At 53.8% G+C, this 18,628-nt stretch overlaps 1 protein-coding gene across 3 annotated transcripts in view; it reads left to right on the top strand.

Moving 5' to 3' along the window:
• MYO9B (myosin IXB) overlaps window positions 1-18,628 on the top strand; it is an 85,462-nt gene that overhangs the window by 10,999 nt on the left and 55,835 nt on the right. For all 3 annotated transcript variants that reach the window (XM_040629085.1, XM_040629084.1, XM_040629083.1), the window contains exon 2: window positions 8,165-9,060. In XM_040629085.1, coding sequence (XP_040485019.1) covers window positions 8,221-9,060 — 840 coding nt within the window. In that variant the 5' untranslated portion in view covers window positions 8,165-8,220. The remainder of the gene's footprint in view (window positions 1-8,164; window positions 9,061-18,628) is intronic.

The following is an 18,628-nucleotide window of genomic DNA, read 5'->3' as shown; positions in this document are numbered from 1 at the left end:
GCTCTGTGAAGATTGAATGAGGAAGGTGGTGCTTGGAAGCCAGAGAAAACAGCCTAGCCCCCCCAAGAGAGATGTCATTGTTTGAGAATGGCCCCCGAAGCTGTGATAATCACAACAGCATGGCACCGCGCAGACATCCACAGCCCAGAAGCAGACCCGCTGGCGTAAAATCATGTAATATACTGTATTTAACAAACTGAGAAGACTCCCCAATCAGGGGAGAGGATCTCTTTTTTTTTTTTTTTAAAGATTTTATTTATTTATTCGACAGAGATAGAGACAGCCAGCGAGAGAGGGAACACAAGCAGGGGGAGCGGGAGAGAAGGAAGCAGGCTCATAGCGGAAGAGCCTGATGTGGGGCTCGATCCCGTAACGCCAGAATCACGCCCTGAGCCGAAGGCAGATGCTTAACCGCTGTGCCACCCAGGCGCCCCCGGGGAGAGGATCTCTTTAAAGAGATCACCTGGGTCCCCGTTTCACCCTTCCACGCAATACTGGGTTGACTCATGTCTCCCCCAAATTCATGTCCACCTGGAACCTCAGAATGTGACCTTGATGGGAAGTAAGGTCTGTGCAGAAATGATAAGTGAAAGGTCCCAAGATGAACTCATTCTGAATCCAGTAACCAGTGTCTCTATAAGAGAAGACACAGAAACAAAAGACGCTGTGTGATGACGGATGAAGAGGTCAGAGTGATGCATTTACAAGCCAAAGAACGCCAGGGGTTGCCAGCAGCTGCCAGGAGCTGGGGGAAGCATGGGATGGATTCTCCCTCAGAGCCTCCGGAAGGAGGCAGCCCTGCCTGCCAATACCTTGATTTTTGGACTCATCCAGAAATGGGAGACAAGAAATGTCTGTTGTTTTAAGCCCCCTGGTTTGTAGTACTTTGGGACAGCGGCCCCCTAGGAAACTCCTAACACCACCAACATAATTTCCAGATGGATGAGAGCCTAACTGTAAAGAATAAATCCGGGGAAGGAGAGGGATGCAAACCAAAAATATTAGTTCTGTGTTCATCAGACCTGGAAGAGGAATGGCCAGCAGAAGAGAAATCCCCCATAGATCCGACTACCTGGAAAATCCAGTATTTATATCCAAAAATACCGTAAGTAAAAACAAATTGCCCTTGAGCCTGACAAACCGTTAATACCCTTGCTATACAAAGAGCTGTTTCAGAACAATAAGCAGGAAAAAAATGGGCAAAGGACACGAACAACTTAACAGAAACAGAAAAATAGTGGCTCACGACACACAATTTTTTAATTTTTATTTTTTTAAAGATTTTATTTATTTATTTGACAGAGAGAGAACACAAGCAGGGGCAGCAGCAGACAGAGGGAGAAGCAGGCTCCCCGCTGAGCAGGGAGCCCAATGTGGGACTCGATCCCAGGGCCCTGGGATCATGACCTGAGCCAAAGGCAGACGCTTAACCCTCTGAGCCACCCAGGCGCCCACAACACACAATTTTTTTAAAAGCCCCATCTGACAGTTGAAGGAATGTAAATGACAAGATGCTCTTTTGTGCCCACTGAGGGCTGTGGGTTGAGAAAAATATTAACACTTGGTGCCAGCGAGGAAGCTGGGAGGCAGACCCTCTCCTACCACTCCAGGCGGACCTCTCCCTTGGGTGGGTCTCTCAGGAAGTCACTTTGGCAGAATGGACTGGGGGGGGGGGTTGCTTCTCAGTGAGGATGCAGAAGGAATCAGATCAGCCCAGTCTTGTTGGGAAAATGATGCTACCCATGGAATGAGGAAACTTGGTCTGTGCTTCTGCTGTCGGCAACACAGCGTACCCTAAGATTTTGCATTGAGAGCAGAGTTGTCCTGGAGCTGATAGAGGGGCTCAGAGGGCATTCTGACCTGAGGGGACAAGAACAGCACCCAGGGGAGGCAGCAGGGTGGGGCAGGTCCCCATCTGAGGTGCAGATGAGGGAAAGGGAGGGTAAGGTGCCTGGGAGTCGGCCCTCTAGGCCTATGGTGAAGGCCTGGTGGTTATCTCTCAGGGATACAGCCCAGTCCAGGAGAACTAGGCTTTTTACTGTGGGTCAGGGGCTCGAGAAGCCTGCAGGGTCTGGTCTTTGAGCCTAGGCCTGGTTGGGTCGGGAGGGCCTGGAGCATTTCCAGTGAGTCAGTGTAGAGACCATGCTTAATCGGGCCCGATGGCCAGGGCCTCCCCTGCAGCAGCCCAGAGAATGGAGGCAGGAGCTTCTGCCCAGCGGCCCTCCTGCTTGGCTGGTGAGAAGAGAGGCCAGCTCTGGGGACACGGTGACAGCAGTCAGGATGTGGTTAGGGAGGATGTGGCAGGGGGAGCAGGGAACAAGCCTTCTGGGTGTTTAGGGCTGGGAGAGGTGGCCCGTGGTGGGCTGGAGGTGGAGCGTGGCCCCTGGGAGTGTGCAGCAGAGTGGATAGGCCCCGAGGGCAGAGTGAGCCAGGGGAGGGCCCAGCACGGAGCAGATCCAAGTGCTGCCTCCGTCCCCAGGGCTGCAGAGCAAGTGAGCAGAACCAGGAGAGGCCAGTGGCCAGCAGATGTGACTGGTGGGTGCATGGTGGCCTCTCTGGGGAGAGGCACAGTGGTTTTGATGGTGGGAAGGGGATGTGGGATTGAGGGACAGGTGGGAGTGGGAAGGGCTGGCTCCAAGTCACGTGGAAGGGAGGAGGGAACCAGGCTTTCTTTACCTTAGGTGGGAAAAGGGCTTATTAGTGTCTTTGGTTTTGAGGCACATGAACTGTTTCAAGGGGAGAATCCTCCTTCAGATGAACCGTTCAGGAAGGGGGGAAAGGAGAGTGTGAGCTTCCTGGGGAGAAGGGCTCCTACAGGGGAACCCAGATGCTGTCTGTCCTGCCCGACCCTACTCTTTGGTTAGCCCCCCTCCTTGCAGCCCTGGTAGTCAGCAGCCACCCTGAGCAAGTCTTATCTCCTTCCTCCTGGCCTGGGGGGGGTGGGGCATGCATCAGCCGGTCCTGTGACTGCCCACATGGCCCCCAGTCTCTAAGCACGGGGTTGTCTTCTGCTCCCCACACCAAGGGGCCCAGAGCTTGGACATCCTCTGTAGGGCTCCGAGAGGATCTGATGATTGACTGACCCTGGAGGACGGCCGGGGGAGGGGGTGGTGTGGCACAGAATCTAGCTGGCCACGTCCAGCTTGACCAGGCCCTCGCCGGGGCAGGTGGGGGAGGTCTCTGGAGCAGGAACAAGATCGCATCGGTGGGCTCTGATGGCTTCTCACTCAGGTCAGGCAGTGTCTGCTGAGAGGAGAAAGCGGGCGCATCTGCGCGACCCTTCCACCACCCGCGTGGCTGCCCTTGGACGTGAGATAGCCCAGAGCCCTGAGTCTGGGCTGGATCTCAGCTCCAGAAGTTGTGGTGTCTATCAGCCGTGTCTACAAGCGCAAGTCACAGAAGGGGCCTGCTCTGCCTGAAGCCCGGGCTCTGCGCACGTGTGTGTGTGTGTGTGTGTGTGCACGTGCGCGTGCCTGTCCACATGAAAGTGCTGTGCATGCACGCCTGTCCCTGCGTGTGCATGCATGCATGTGGGTGTGTTCACGTGAAACTGCATGCACATGTGTCCCTGCCTGTGTGCTTTAGTGTGTGGACGCACGAGTGTGGGTATATTCATGCAGAAGGGTGTACATGTCCATATGTGTCTGTGTCTGCACATGTCATGTGCTCATGAGCATGTGCGTGCCCTCGCGTGGCCCTGGTGAAGGTGCATATCTACAATTTCGGGCTCCTGCATTTCTCACCTGCCTTGGAAGCAGCATAAACTGCCCACCTTCCACAGCCGCACGGTGCTGCCCACAAGGCTTCCATGATCAGCTCTAGTTACGTCGGGGGCCAGCCAGGCGGGCAGCACCACCTGGCACCTCTGGACACCTGACTTGGGTTCCCAGCAGTCTGCCCACTGCGGCATCCAAGGAACTCATTGACGGGGCTCAGGGGTTGGACATTTTGAAAAGAGGGCAAGAAGTGGGCTTTTTTTGTTTGTTTTTGTTTTAAGATTTTATTTATTTATTTGACAGGGAGAGAGACAGCCAGCGAGAGAGGGAACACAAGCACGGGGAGTGGGAGAGGAAGAAGCAGGCTTCCAGCAGAGCAGGGAGCCCGATGCAGGGCTTGATCCCAGAACTCTGGGATCACGCCCTGAGCCGAAGGCAGACGCTTAACAACTGAGCCACCCAGGTGCCCCGAGAGCAAGAAGTTTTTAAAAGAGGCTCACCTAGGGGACTGGGTTCTTTTATAATCCATGTAATTTTTAAAAGAGCTTTCTTGGGCACCTGGGTGGCTCATTGGGTAAGCATCTGCCTTCGGCTCAGGTCATGATCCCACAGTCGTGGGATCAAGTCCCACATTGGGATCCCTGCTCAGCAGGGAGTCTGCTTCTCCCTCTCCCTCTGCCTGTCATTCCCACTCCTTGTGCTCTCTGTCAAGTAAATAAAATCTTAAAAAAAAAAAAAAAAAGAGCTTTCTTAACTGTAATTGATACACTATAAACGAATTGCACTTCTTTAAATTGCGATTTGGCGAGTCGTGACGCATGCAAACCCTCATGAGCCCTCCGCCACGACTGAGATCGTGAAGACATTCATCACCCGACAAGTCTCCCGGGGCTCCTTGGTCATCCCAGCCTGCCCCTCCCTCAAGCAGCCGCTGATCGACTTTCTGTCTGTATACTCTGCATTTTCTAGAATTCTCCACACATGGAATCATACAGTGTATACTCTTCTTAAAACTTTATTGAGGTTGAGGCCGCCTCGCTGGCTCAGTCTGGAAGTGCATACAACTCTTGATCTCGGGGTCGTGAGTTAGAGTCCCACGTTGGGCGTAGAAATTACTTAAAAATAAATAAACTTGAAAAAAATTTCACTGAGGCTAAATTCACACAGCATAAAATTCACCATTTTATTTTATTTTTTTTTTTAAGATTTTATTTATTTATTCGACAGAGATAGAGACAGCCAGCGAGAGAGGGAACACAAACGGGGAGTGGGAGAGGAAGAAGCAGGCTCCCAGCGGAGGAGCCTGATGTGGGTCTCGATCCCATAACGCCGGGATCACGCCCTGAGCCGAAGGCAGACGCTTAACCGCTGTGCCACCCAGGCGCCCCTAAAATTCACCATTTTAAAGTGTTCGATTCAGTAGTGTTTTGTACTTTGTCCATATAGTGCAGGTTTCACCTCTGTCTAGCTGCAGAACAATTTTATCCCCTACGAGGAACCCCGTCCCCATTAGCAGTCACTTCCTGTTCCCTCCACCTCCCTCCCCCAGCCCCTGGCAACCACCAATCTGTTTTCTGTGTCTATGGATTTGCCTGTTCTGGACGTTTCATTTAAATGGGATCCTACACTGTGTGGCCTTTTGTGTCTGGCTGCTTTCATCCAACGCGATGTTTTTGAGGTCCATCCATACTGTAGCGTGAATCAGGGCCTCGTTCCTTTTTATGGCTGAGTATTCCATTGCGTGGAGGGACCACAGTCTGCTCGTTCATCAGCTTATAGACCCTTGGGTTGTTTCCACCTTTTGGCTGTTGTGAATTATGCTGCTATGATCATGCATGTACAAGGATTTCTTTGAACACCTATTTTCAGTTATTTTAGGTCTATACCTAGGAGCGGAATTGTTGGGTCTGTACGTTTTGTTTTGTTTTCTCGTCCTCTTTCTTTCACTCAGCACACAGATTCTGAGATTGTTCCGCGTGGTTCCATGCTGTTGCGCGGATCAGAGGTTGGTCCCTTCTCCTGGCTGAGTAGTGTTCGTCGTGTGGCCGGTTTGTTCATCCATTCACTGGTTGATATACATTTGAGTTGTTTCCAGCGTGAAGCTCTTAGAAACATTGCCACAAAGAACATTCGTGTACAATCCCTGTAGGGACATCTGCTTCGTTCTTCTTGAGTAACTCCTAGGAGGGGGAACTGCCTTGTCACATGCTAGTAGTATAACTAACTTCTAAAGAAATTGCCTAAGTTATATCCAAAATAGATGAGCCGTGTAATCTAATACAGTGTGTCTGCCTTATCCTGTGGCTGTTTGAAGACATTTAGCAACGTTTGTATCTGTTGATCTCCTGCCTAAATGTATCAATCCCAAGGACATGCTTAGAGTTGTCCATAAAGATGTGTGTCCAAGAAATCAGAAACCAGCTGCCCACTGGTAGCAGAAGGATCACGTGCCTCACGATTTGTGTGTACAGTGACATTCCAGGAAGGCATTAAAAATCATGTGTCAGTGTGTATCTTATGACATGGGGAAGCATTCACGTGTACCAACATACACATAAAGAACAATCCGAGTTCTGTTAAGACGTATGTGACATCTGTTAAACTGGAAGATAAAACACACCAAAATGACTTAATGTAGGAGAAAGTTTTAAAAAATAAATATTCCCACCTCCCCCCCGACCTACCTACCTGTTGCCGCTGCCTACAGCCGGCCACGTAAGTCTTTAAAACAGCTTCATTACTGGTAGTTTTGTTCAGCCTCCCCTCCCCCGCCCTCCTAACCCTGCCGCAGGACTTGGTTTCCCAGAGTTCGAAGCATCTCAGCCTCTAGCGGCCCCTCACACTCCTGCTGCTGAGTCATGCTCTGTCTAGGAGACAGGTCAGCAAACTTTTTTTTTTTTTTCAGCTAACTTTTTCTGTAAAGGACTGGAGAATAAGTACGTTTGGCTTTCCAGGCCATAAGGTTACAATCTGTCACAACTAGTCAGTTCTGCTGTTAAAACAGAAGCAACCACAGATGATATGTAAGCGAATGGGCTACATTCCAATAAAACTTTATTTACAAAAACAAGGAGTGGGCCTTCCCTACCTTCCTCCCTCCTTTCTGCCTTCCTGCTGAACGAACTCCTCTTCGTCCTTCAGAACCCTTCTTTGATGTTGCCACTCTCCTAAAGCCTCTGGCTCTCAAGGGCAATAACTTCTCGTTTGCAGGGTTGACACACTCTCACATTTGTTTGCATACCAGCTGCTCCCACCGGACTTTGAACCAAGGTCTAGTTCATCTTTGTATCTTCAGCTGCGCTTAGGTGACCCACACTGAGCCCACACAGGACCCACACAGCATTTGTGTCTCTGACTCCAAGACGCAAAATGAACTGTTGGCAGCATTGGCTGCATTTTCTCTTTTTCCTATAATATGTCTTAAGAAGCAAATGATTTTTTTTTTAAATAAACTTTTTATGTCGGAGTCATTTTAGATCTACAGAAAAGTTGCAGAGACAGCAGAGTTCCCTATACCCCTCCCCTAGCTTCCTCAAATCTTAGATGATCTTATAAACACCTTACAATATCAGGACATATTTGTACAATTATGAGATGGGCGTCGGTGTCCTGCTCTTAACCAGCCTCCTGATGTTATGTGGATGTCACCAGTTCTTCCATTCGTGTCCTCTCTCCAGTCAAGGACCCCATCCAGGGAACCCCACTGGATTTAATTGTCAAGCCTCCCCAGTCTCCTCCTGTCTGGTTGGTTCCTTGGTCTTTCTGTGTTGTTTAAGACCTTGGCAGTCTTGGGGGAAGACTGGCCAGGTGTCCAGCAGGATACCTCTGATGTGGGTCTGTCTCGTGGGTTCTAGAAGCAAATGCACTCTGAGCAGTTCTCTCAAATGAGTTTTGGGGGGCTCTCCCTGACAAAGTCCTCCCCCGTGGAGTTTCAGAATCCCCGAGTTTCAGGACAGGTTCAGTCTTGCTCAACCCACCACGCCTCCTGCTGCCCCTTGTGTGTTTTGGGGACATAACCAAGGCCCACGGGGGGGCTTGGGGAGCCACTGGGGGAGGTTTTGTCAGAGAGAGGAGACCAGGAAGGATGTGGGCTGGGAAGGGCTTGACCAAGAGATGGTCATGGCCATTAGACTTGAAAGTCTAAGAGGCTGACCCTGGGGTGGGGGTGGTGGGGCAAGAACAGGGGTTGGGATGGTGCAAACTCCAGGGGACGAGTCTGGTCTTGGGGGGTAGGAGGTCTGATGATGTCACTTTGTAAGAGTCACACACCTTAGGTTGGGTCACACTTAAGGACAGATGGAGGCTCTTCTGCCCTTCTTGCTTCAAGAGAGAGCCCTGTTAGGGGCAGGAGATTTCCTTCTGGCCGAGGGGTGGGTGTCATTGCCGTCCCCCACGCACCCACCCACCCACTCACCACCACTCTGACCATGCCACCCCCTCCCTTCTAGCTCCAGGACGCGTGCCCCGAGCCCGGGAGGCATGCTGAGGCCAGGCCGCTGGCAGGATGAGTGTGAACGAGGCAGGCAGCTCCGGCCGCGGGGGGCAGGCAGCCTACCACCTGCACATCTACCCGCAGCTGGCCACCAGCGAGAGCCGGGCCTCATGCCGTGTGACCGCCACCAAGGACAGCACAACGTCCGATGTCATCCAGGATGCCATCGCCAGCCTGCAGCTAGATTGTACCAAGTGCTACGTGCTGGTGGAGGTGAAGGAGACAGGTGGGGAGGAGTGGGTGCTGGATGCCAACGACTCACCTGTGCACCGCGTGCTGCTGTGGCCCCGGCGGGCCCAAGACGAGCACCCGCAGGAGGACGGCTACTACTTCCTGCTGCAGGAGCGCAACGCCGACGGCACCATCAAGTACGTGCACATGCAGCTGGTGTCCCAGGCCACGGCCACCCGGCGCCTGGTGGAGCGCGGCCTCCTGCCCCGGCAGCAGGCGGACTTTGACGACCTGTGCAACCTCCCCGAGCTGACCGAGGAGAACCTCCTGAAGAACCTCAAGCACCGCTTCCTGCAGCAGAAGATCTACACGTACGCGGGGAGCATCCTGGTGGCTGTCAATCCCTTCAAGTTCCTCCCCATCTACAACCCCAAGTACGTGAAGATGTACGAGAACCAGCAGCTGGGCAAGCTGGAGCCGCACGTGTTCGCACTGGCCGACGTGGCCTACTACGCCATGCTCCGGAAGCGCGTCAATCAGTGCATCGTGATCTCGGGCGAGAGCGGCTCGGGCAAGACGCAGAGCACGAACTTCCTGATCCACTGCCTCACCGCGCTGAGCCAGAAGGGCTACGCCAGCGGCGTCGAGAGGACCATCCTGGGCGCCGGCCCTGTGCTGGAGGTGAGCCGGGCCGTCGGCGGGAGGGGCCCTCTGCCTCAGAGCGCGGGTTTTATTCTCATTCAGGTCCGGTGAGACCACTGCCCTCGAGAAGATAGTTGGTTATACCCACTGTCAGTTTCCTAGAAATGGGGGTGCTCAGCAAGCCACACAGGGCCGCACTGGGAAGCACCAGGGCCGGTAGGGAGAAACGTGGGCAGAGCCTTTGCTGGGGTGGTCATGGGAAGGAACAGGTGAGCCGGAGTATGCAAACTTAAGATTGGCTCAGTGGAATGATTCCAGGGATCTGGGAAGTAGGGCGGCTGCCCTGGTTGTCTGGTACCTGGCCCTGGGGTGATCAGGGCAGGAGCTAGTGGCCCAGGGTGCAAGAGCCTGGAAACAGACGTGGTGGGGGCGTGGGCTCCGAAATGGTTGGTTTGCCTACACAAGGCGCACTCACAGGCGAGTCCTTTGCTCTCAACAGTTAGCTAGCCCTGGGAGGGGCAGTCCTTTCAAGGTCAGCTGCGTCCCCTGATATAAAAGCATCAGAATGTGGGGGGTGGGGGGGAGAAAGTCCTGATTAATACACTATTAATGTGTGTGGGGTAGCAGTCTATACTCCAGTTCCCAGAAAGAAAAAGGTGGCAAGTCCAAACTGAGAAATTCATGACCGGGTGTTGTCTGCGTTGGAGCCCATGGTTCAGAAGGGAGCCAGGAAGGCAGGGTGCAGACCTGGGGGCTAGGGGGACAGTGACGCTGAGGGAGGGAGCCTCCTGGCATCACCGTAAAGTCTGTGAGGGATGGAGTGCCCTCCATCCAGTGTCCCCATTGGCCAAACTCCACAGAAGCCACTAATGATGGGTCACTGTGCCTGAGCCTTCTGGACGCAGGGGCGGTGGCAACGACCACACAGCATCCCTCACTCTTGGGGTCTTGGGACCAAGTGCATCCATGTCTCAGAACGTGCTCTGATTGTCATCACCTGGTGAGGGCTGGGACGACGCATGGGCCCAGGGTCTGTGCCTATGGGTTTAGAGTTCAGGGCTCTGTTCTTTTTTTTCCTTTAATTAGCTTTTATAATAAGTAAGTAATTCTGAATAAGGTTTATTAAATATAATAATATAAGTTATTATATTTCTTAAAGCAGTTTAGACTGATAGAGACATCGATCAGACAGTACAGAGTTCCCATATACCCCCCCACTCGCCCTCCCCATCCTTTCCCCATTATTAACGTCTTGCATTAGCGTGGTACATTTGTTGCAATAAATGAGCCACTGTCAATACATGATTATTAACTGAAGTCCATGATTGACACTGGGGTTCACTCTTGGTGTTGTATACTCTGTGGGTCTGGGCAAAGGCACAGTGTCACGTATGTACCATTACACGGTCCCCAAGGTCTGGGCACCTCCTATTCATCTCTCCCAAAGTGTTGGCCTCCAGCCTCTGGCTGACCTCCCCCCCCCCCCGCCCCCAAGCTGAAGGCCTGACACAGCCACCTTGCTGCCATGCAAATTCGCTAAAAGCCCATCGAGGCTGTGCCTGCCGAGTACATTTCAGTTCCTCTTCCTCTCTGATGATCTCTGAGATCATGAGCAAGAAAGTCACTGGGGTTGTGCAGTCTGGCCCTGCGCCAACAGGTACAGCCAGCCTGTTTCTTCTCTGTGTTAGTCGTCATTTTTTTGTGCAAACTTTTCAAAAACTACAGAGTAATCAGCCACAGAGTGTGTTTTTCTCTTTAATGCGGTGCGCCCCGCATGTCTTGCCTGCTTTGTTTTGATCATCAGTGCCTTCTACAAATACTGTGAGCATGTCTGCCATGTGCCAGGCACCGTTCTAGGCCCCGGCCTGCATGGTGGCCCAAATCTACACAAAGGCCTGTCTCCGCAGAGCGGTCACCCCAGTGATGAGGAGTCAGGCAGCAAAATAAACAGCAGGCCTCGTCTGCGAGCGAGGTGCCAGTAAGAACAGCAGGCATGCCCAGGGAAGAAGGGTTAAGGGAGCAGGAGGTGAGGGGTGACACTGAACTGGGCCCAGACGGAGGTCAGATGAGCCAGAGAAAGGCCGGGAGGCTAGATAGAAAGGCGGGGGGTCTGGAGGGCACAAGATGGGGCCAGAGCAGACTAAGCAAGGGGCAGAGCAGGAGGCAGTGGGGACGGGGAGGTGATAGGGCAGCGATGGGCAGGTCGTTTGGGACCTTGTGAACTACGGGGTTTGTGTGATGTGGGAGCTACACAGGGCGTCCATAGGTTGATCTGACGCCATCCCAGCTCCACAACTCAGCCTCAGCACCAGTCAGGGGCCACGGCAGGTGCTCTAGGCCACAGCCTGGCACCACGGTCCCACATGAGATGGAACAGGCCGTCAGTGACATCAGAAGTGCGTGAGCAGGAGGGCGGATCTGGCATTTACCAAATCAGGTGTTCTGCCGAGTAGACTGTTTACCCCTCACCGAACCAGACAGGCAGGTGGCGGCGTCCATACCCCATGTGGACTCTGAGCCCAGAGGTCTCAACACAACACGGTGAGGAGGCCGGTATGGCACCGTGGCGCTGTTTCCTTCTCCAGTAAGGCCCATCCAGGGCAGCGGGCTGAGACCCGATGGCTCGCGTAACAAATGATCACAAATTGGGTGGCTTCAAACAACAGGGACCTCTTCTCTCGCAGAAGTCAGTTCAAGGGAGGGCTCCTCACCTCTTCCCGCTTCTAGAGGCTCTGGCGTTCCTTGGCTCTTGGCCCCACCACCCCAATCTCTGCTTCTGGTCAGGTGGCCTTCTCCTATAAAGACGTCAGTCAGTGGATTTAGGGCCCGCCCTAGGCCAGGATGACCTCATCCTAACTAATTACATCGACAAAGACCCCATTTCCAAATAAGGCTACATTCATAGGGGGGTCCGAACATGGCCGTTTTTGGTGACAGGTCCGCCCACAGCAAGCCCCTGGGGGGCGAGTGAGAATGTGCCTTCTTCCCTGAGGGCCGCCCCTGCTCAGTAGTTGTCCTGGGAGCTCCTCCCCTGAAGTTGCCCCAAGGGATTCTGGCACATTCTTCGAGGGCCATTAGTCACCCTTCTTGCCTAGTGTCTGCACCTCGTGAGTCAGATGCCTCTGACCCCGCCCGGCTGCCTCCCTCCAGCCTCCGCAGTGTGAGCCGTCAAGGCCAAATTTCCCCAGCGGTTAGGGTAGCTGCTGCTGGAGGGCGGTGCCCACGCTGGCTTCCAAAACAGACTGGAGCCAAATCCACGTCATGGCCATAAACGTGCTTCCTGGGGCGACCGTTTGGAAAGGGAGAAGATTGTTTTAGTTTAGAGCTGGGCTTCTCGGCCAGGCCCCACTAACGTCTGGGGCCAGGCCATTCCCTGGCGGGGCGGTCCTGTGCACTGCGGGTCGCAGAGCCGCACTCCTGGCCTCCACCCACAGATGCCAGCAGTGCCACCTCCCCCCAGATGTGACAACCGAAAATGTCCCCAGACATCACTCAGTGTCCCCTGGGGACAGATTATTCCCCAGGTGGGAACGACTGTCTTAGAGTCACAGCTCTGGATCCCATGAGACCAAGTCTTTATTCCGGCGCTGACCGTTTAGAAATTGTTCACAAGTTGCAGCCATTCTGAGCTAAGCCAGGAGTCACTTTCTAATAACAGAAATAATTTGTTGTACCTTCTTCGGGTCCAGTTTCCATCTCTCTGCGTCCTTACAACACCTCTGCTCATTTTAAAGATGAGGCAAGAGGGTCCCAGAGAGGCGTGCTGGTGTGCAAATGTCCTGGGGCTGCCACAAACAAGGGTGGGAGTTGGGGAGTGCTTAAAACAAACGGGAATCGATTCTGTCACAGTCCTGGAGGTCACAAGTCTGAAATCGAGTTGTGGGCACGTGGGATCCTTCTGGAGGCTCTGGAGGCTCTGAGGGAGAATGTGTCCCAGGCCCCTCTCCAGGCTTCTTATGGCCATCAACAGCCCTTCGGTGTTTGTCGCTTGGCTTGTGGTAGCATCTCTCCGATCTCTGCCTCTACCTGCACATGGCCTTTATCCCTTTGTGCCTCTGTGTCTCTGAGTTCCTTCCTCATATAAGGTCACTTGTCCTTGGATTCAAGGCCCACCATAAATCCAGGAAGATCTCACCTCAGGATCCTTATTTGAGTTATATCTCCAGAAACCCTATTTTCCAAATGAGGCCCCCCTCATGATGAGTTCCAGGGATCAGGACTTGGGCATATCTTTTGAAGGGACACAGTCAGCCCACTGCAGTCTGGGTTCCCCAGGCCACACCACAGGTAGCTGTGGCTGGACCATGGTGGGAACCCAGCCTGGGTCTGAGCTTGAGTTCATGGTACCACTCTATGGTCTTTGTGAAAGATTTCCTCTCTCACCTTGTCCAGGGCCAAAGAAGGCCAAAGATCGACACATCTTGTAGCATTTGGGACTTTTTCTCAGCTCCCTGAAAGGAGAAGTGGAGTTGTTTTGAGGTTTGGGTGTCGCCAGGCCACCCCCCCGTCCTGTGGGTTGCAGCTTCGCTGTGCAATTCTGACCAGAAAACAGGAAGGGGGCACTGTGGAAGCCAGTTCCAATCAGCTGGTCTGCCTGCCCCTGCAGTTAACTGTTACTGTCACTTACTGTCACCGTTTCACACGATGTCACTCGGCCCTGCTCGGCCTCCCTGCAGCCTGGCCTCCCCGCTGCCTCCAGAAACATGACATTTGTGCGGGACTCTTGTTTTAGCTCAGAAACACTGAGGGCACAGAAGGCAGGCTCACTAGGTCAGTGAGCAGCCTGGGTTCCTCCCTCCCATGTGCTGGGGTCCTCTGCCCATCCTGGGGGGCCCTCAGAGAACCTGGTGACTCTAGACACGACCACCAAGGCCTCAGCTGCAGGGCTGGCCGCAGAGCGTGCCCAGACATGCTCCTTTTCCCGGGCCCGCAGACCTCAGCATCAGGGCTGATGGAGTGGGCCTCAAGGTTGGGGTTCTCTTTCCTGAACTGTGACAGTTGTCACCAGCATTTGCTGATGCGCACAGGGTTATAATTTCGAAAGCAGAAACGAAACAAGGATGCTTGCTGGCCAGGCCATTTTCCCAAGCAGCCAAAGGCTGCTACTGTGTGCTGGGGTTCCGGGCCTTTCGTGTAGCCACCATGGCCTGGCCCATGCAGAGGCGGGAGGCTGAGAGATTGTGACACCCTGGGCCACCTGCCACACCCGCAGGAGGAGGCCAGTGACCCGGGACAGCAAGATGTGGGACCCAGGGGGTGGGGGTCCTGGAGCTCACGGCTGCCCCTGACTCGCCTCGAGGGGCTGCGAAGGAGCCAGTCCGGGGACTGACATCTGTGCCAACCTCAGTCCTGAACACCAGTCCCCTTTAGGACCCACAAACCCAGTCTCATGTGACCCCAGGCGGCTCCCAGCCCTGCTCCACCCACCAGGCTGCTGGGTCTGTTCCCAGGACCATCTGTTAGCACTGGTTCGGTCCACCCAGAGAGGTCACCCAGAACTGCATGCCATTACCCACCTTGCCCTTTGCTCTCAGGGACACCGGCCCAGGCCGTATCCTTTATTCCCACAACTGCGTGGACAGGCCAGCCTCTGCCCGGTGTTAGGGGCACACAGCTGAAGCCACTCAGCCAGGGTGACAGAGGTTTCCAGAAACAAGGTTCCAAAAACAGGGATATGTATGCTTCTGCAGGTAGGGTCTCTATTGAAGACCTTTCCTGAGACATAATTCACGCATGTTGAAGTGTACAGTTCAGTAGTGTTCGGTACATTCATGATGTTGTGTAACCCTCACCTCTGTCTAGTTCCAGAACATTCCCATCCCCCCAGAAAGAAACACCACAAGCAGTCACTCCCCATCGCTCTCCCCCAGCCCCTGGCAACCACCAGTCTGCCTGCTATCTCTGTGGATTTGCCTCTTCTGGACACTTCCTAGCAATGGGATCCTACACTGTGTGGCCTTTTGCGTCTGGCTGCTGTCGCTCAGCACGATGTTCCCGAGGTTCACCCACGTAGCAGGAATCAGGGCTTCGTTCCTTTCTGTGGCTGAGTAATATTCCGTCCTGTGGAGAAGACCACACTGTGTTCCTCTCTCGCCAGTTGTCCCAGGACTTCATTCCTTTGTACGGCTGAGTCTGCAGTTGGGTTTTCTCCTGAGCCCTGGCCCCCTCCCAGGCCAGCACCCCCACCCCACCCCCGCATCAGTGCCTCCCTGGCCCTCATCAGAAGACTCTCAGGGTTGCCTGAGCCATGCATGCCAATAGGAGGGAAGCAGAGCCTGGCCAGCGGCCTGCTCTAGACGTACGGGGCCCTCCTAGGTGTGTCGAGGGCAGAATGGAGCCTAGGTCGTCTGTCCGTCCGTGTCACCCATCTGTGTGTACCTGCTGCACCTGCTAAGAGGCTGGCAGGCAGAGGGAGGCTGGCGCTCAGGAGCAGTGGCCAGTGAGCACACTGGGCAAGCCAACCCAGGGCCTCCAGAGGCAGATGAGAGCATTTACATACGCTGTTGGGCTACCCACGCCAAGGTGTCCAAGCAGGACAGGGTCAGAGGTGGCTGCACAGTGCTGTGTGGAGCTGCTTCTGGGTGCTGATGCAGACTGCTGTCATCCGGGGGTGCGGGGGAGGGGAGGACCTGAGCACGGGGAGCACAAAGACCCCTTGCCCCCAGTGCTTGCTGGGGGGGGTTGTCCAGTCGCGTGACCTAGCAGGCTGCACGGGCAGAGGGGGCAGGAGCAGGTGGCTGGCTGGGGTGCCTCCTGGCTGCGCGCTGCTCCCTGCCCTTTGTGTGTTAGCCACGGGGGAAGCGGGCTTGCCAGGAGGAACCAGGGTTGAGAAAGGGGCAAGTGGCCAAGGACAGGCCTCCAGGGGACCGCTTTAGGGCATGGGCCACACAGCAGGGAGGAGGCTCTGGCTGGGGAGGAAGGAGGGAAGCGGCTGGTGTCGCGCATTCACAAAGGAGAGCCAGAGCCTTCGCAGCAGGAGACGGGTTTGGGCCAGGAGCCTTTATCCAGTACCCCTCCGTTTTCCAGATCTGAGGGCCCCAAAAGCCGGGTTGCAGCTGCTGGACGTGAATATGGTGTTTTGGAGCGAGAGTCCTAAGAGCACGTGTTCTTTTGGTCTGTCGAGGGGAAGGTTGGCTGCTGCTAGGGGGTGGGGCTTGAGCTTAAGAGGGTTTAGGGCAGCAGCATGGGACACTCTAGAGAGAGGTATGCTGACCAGACAAGTCCAGGGCTGAGTCTGGGTGCACAGGCCGCCGTGGGCCTTGAGCTGGAGTCCCCAGATACTCCTGACCTGGAGTTGAGCTGGAGTAGGCGTGCAGCTTAGGGGAGGAGTGGGACAGACTTTGAGCTCCCAGAAGTCATCCCCCACACCCTGGCCAGCAGTCAAGGCTCGAGCTATTCTGGGCCATCCTTGAAGCTGGGTGGCTGGAAGGTCACTAATGTGAACATCAGGGTCAGCCATCAACAGGGGAGGGAAAGGGAGAGCCAGGGGTGGAATCCTGGGAAAATGGGCCTTATAGGGAGATTCAGTGGTGCAGAAATCGGAGAAGGTGCTGGAGGCCGAGCTACTGAGAGCCCAAGAGGCAGGTGGGCCCCACTTGGTTGACTACATAGAGCAAGGAGTTAAATCTCTGGCTGCTTCTGTCTCCAGTGTGGCCTCCCCCAGATGTTTGGGGGAGTCGTTGGTGAGGGGGCCCAGGTTGGCAGACCAACCTGAAGGAAGATAGGAGCTGAAGCCAGAACCTGGAGCAAGGGGGTGATAGGGCTGGGCAAACCCCACAGGGGCCAAGAGGTCAGCTTCAGACCTTGCGGATAGAAACACATAGAGATGAAGGCCATCGATGTGGGGCCCTCTCTGTCGTAAGGGCCATCCTGTACACTGCAGGGCGTTGGGCAGCATCCCTGGCCTTGACCCATCACATGCCAGGAGCAGTCCCTACCCCAGGCAGGACAACCAAAATGGTGTCCAGGCATCACCAGGCGTCCCCCTGGTGGGGCTGAATCTCCCCCATTGAGAATCAGTTTTAGGTTGACTGCATGCAAAGAACGATTTCAGTGTCACAGATGTTTTATGCCTAAATAGCTTCAGATTTTTTTTCCTTTTTATTTATTTATTTATTTTTTGGTAACATTATGCCATTGTACTTACACTTCACCCCAACTATATTCAGCACCAGCAGTCAGGGTGGCTGGCAGGCAGGGATGCCTCTCCTGCTGGCTTTCTCAGTCATTCCCGGAAAGAAGAGGCTGGTGCTACTTCTCGCCCTGCCATTAGCCAGAGTCTCGCAAATGGTCACTGCCCCCACCCACCCCGCCCCCAGACCAGAAATTGCCTCACGTCTTTGTTGCTGCCCAAATACACTTGGGTTTGGCCTTGGAAGTGGACCTTGAGTGACATCTTTAAAGTGATATTTTAAGAGCTGCTGGTCGATACCAAAAAATGCAGTTGCCCAATTCAAGCCCCTCCCACCCAGAGCCGAGAAGTCACACACTCCCTGTGGGTGTTGTTGCAAAGGAAATTTACGAGAGCACGCAAGCGGATTTCTTTTTTTTTTTTTTTTTAATTTATTTATTTATTTATTCGACAGAGATAGAGACAGCCAGCGAGAGAGGGAACACAAGCAGGGGGAGTGGGAGAGGAAGAAGCAGGCTCACAGCGGAGGAGCCTGATGTGGGGCTCGATCCCACAACGGCGGGATCACGCCCTGAGCCGAAGGCAGACGCTTAACCGCTGTGCCACCCAGGCGCCCCGCAAGCGGATTTCTGATGCAGTTCGTGCTGCTTCCTAAGCCCTGGAATTCTGTCATCCCTCCACCCTTGTCCTCCTGGTGTGACTTTCAGAATATAATTGCAGGTGTTGGCTGTGGTTTGCCTCATGTCTCCCTTAGTGTCTCCCCGACAGGAAGCACACCAGGGCCACCATCATGGTTTGTGCTGCTGGGGAGCACGTGTGGTTATCTGCCCCACTTCGGCAAAATCGTGACACATTTTATTACTGCTTTTGGTTCTACCCAGGTCCATTTCTTTGCCTTTTTCATATAATGCTTTTTTTTTCTTTTTTCTTTTTCTTTCTTTTTTTTTTTTTTAGTATCTTTTTCCATATTTGAAGTATAATTTCTTTTTGTATGTACCAGGAGTTGGCAGACTACAGCCCACAGGTTAAATCTGGCAGGGCCTGTTTCTATAAATAAAGTTTTATTGGCACATAGCCATGCCCACTCATTTACATATTATCTGTGATGGCTTTCGCCCAGGCTTTCACAAAGGCTGAGCAGAGCCTTTGCAGCAGAGACAGCAGAGAGCCCATAAAGCCGAACATATTTATCACTTGACCCTTTATAGGAAAGGTTAGCTGACCCCCTCATACCTGTAGCTTCACATAGAACATTCTGGAACTTTCCGCAGTTAACTTTCTTCATGCCCTCTTCTCACCTTCTGCTCAGCTCCCCACACTCAAATCTGGGAAATCAGGTTCCCACTCTCATTCCGCAGAACTGCTATCACCAACTGAAATCTTTCTGCATTTGTATCTATGCCAGGTATGGATACGTGTGTTCGTAAACATCTACCCACAGTGGGCTCTGCGGTATTGTGATTTATAAGAAGTATA

Source organism: Ursus maritimus, unplaced genomic scaffold, assembly GCF_017311325.1.
Source record: "Ursus maritimus isolate PB19 unplaced genomic scaffold, ASM1731132v1 scaffold_14, whole genome shotgun sequence".
Lineage (NCBI taxonomy): Eukaryota > Metazoa > Chordata > Mammalia > Carnivora > Ursidae > Ursus > Ursus maritimus.
This window is presented reverse-complemented; position numbering and strand designations above follow the sequence as displayed.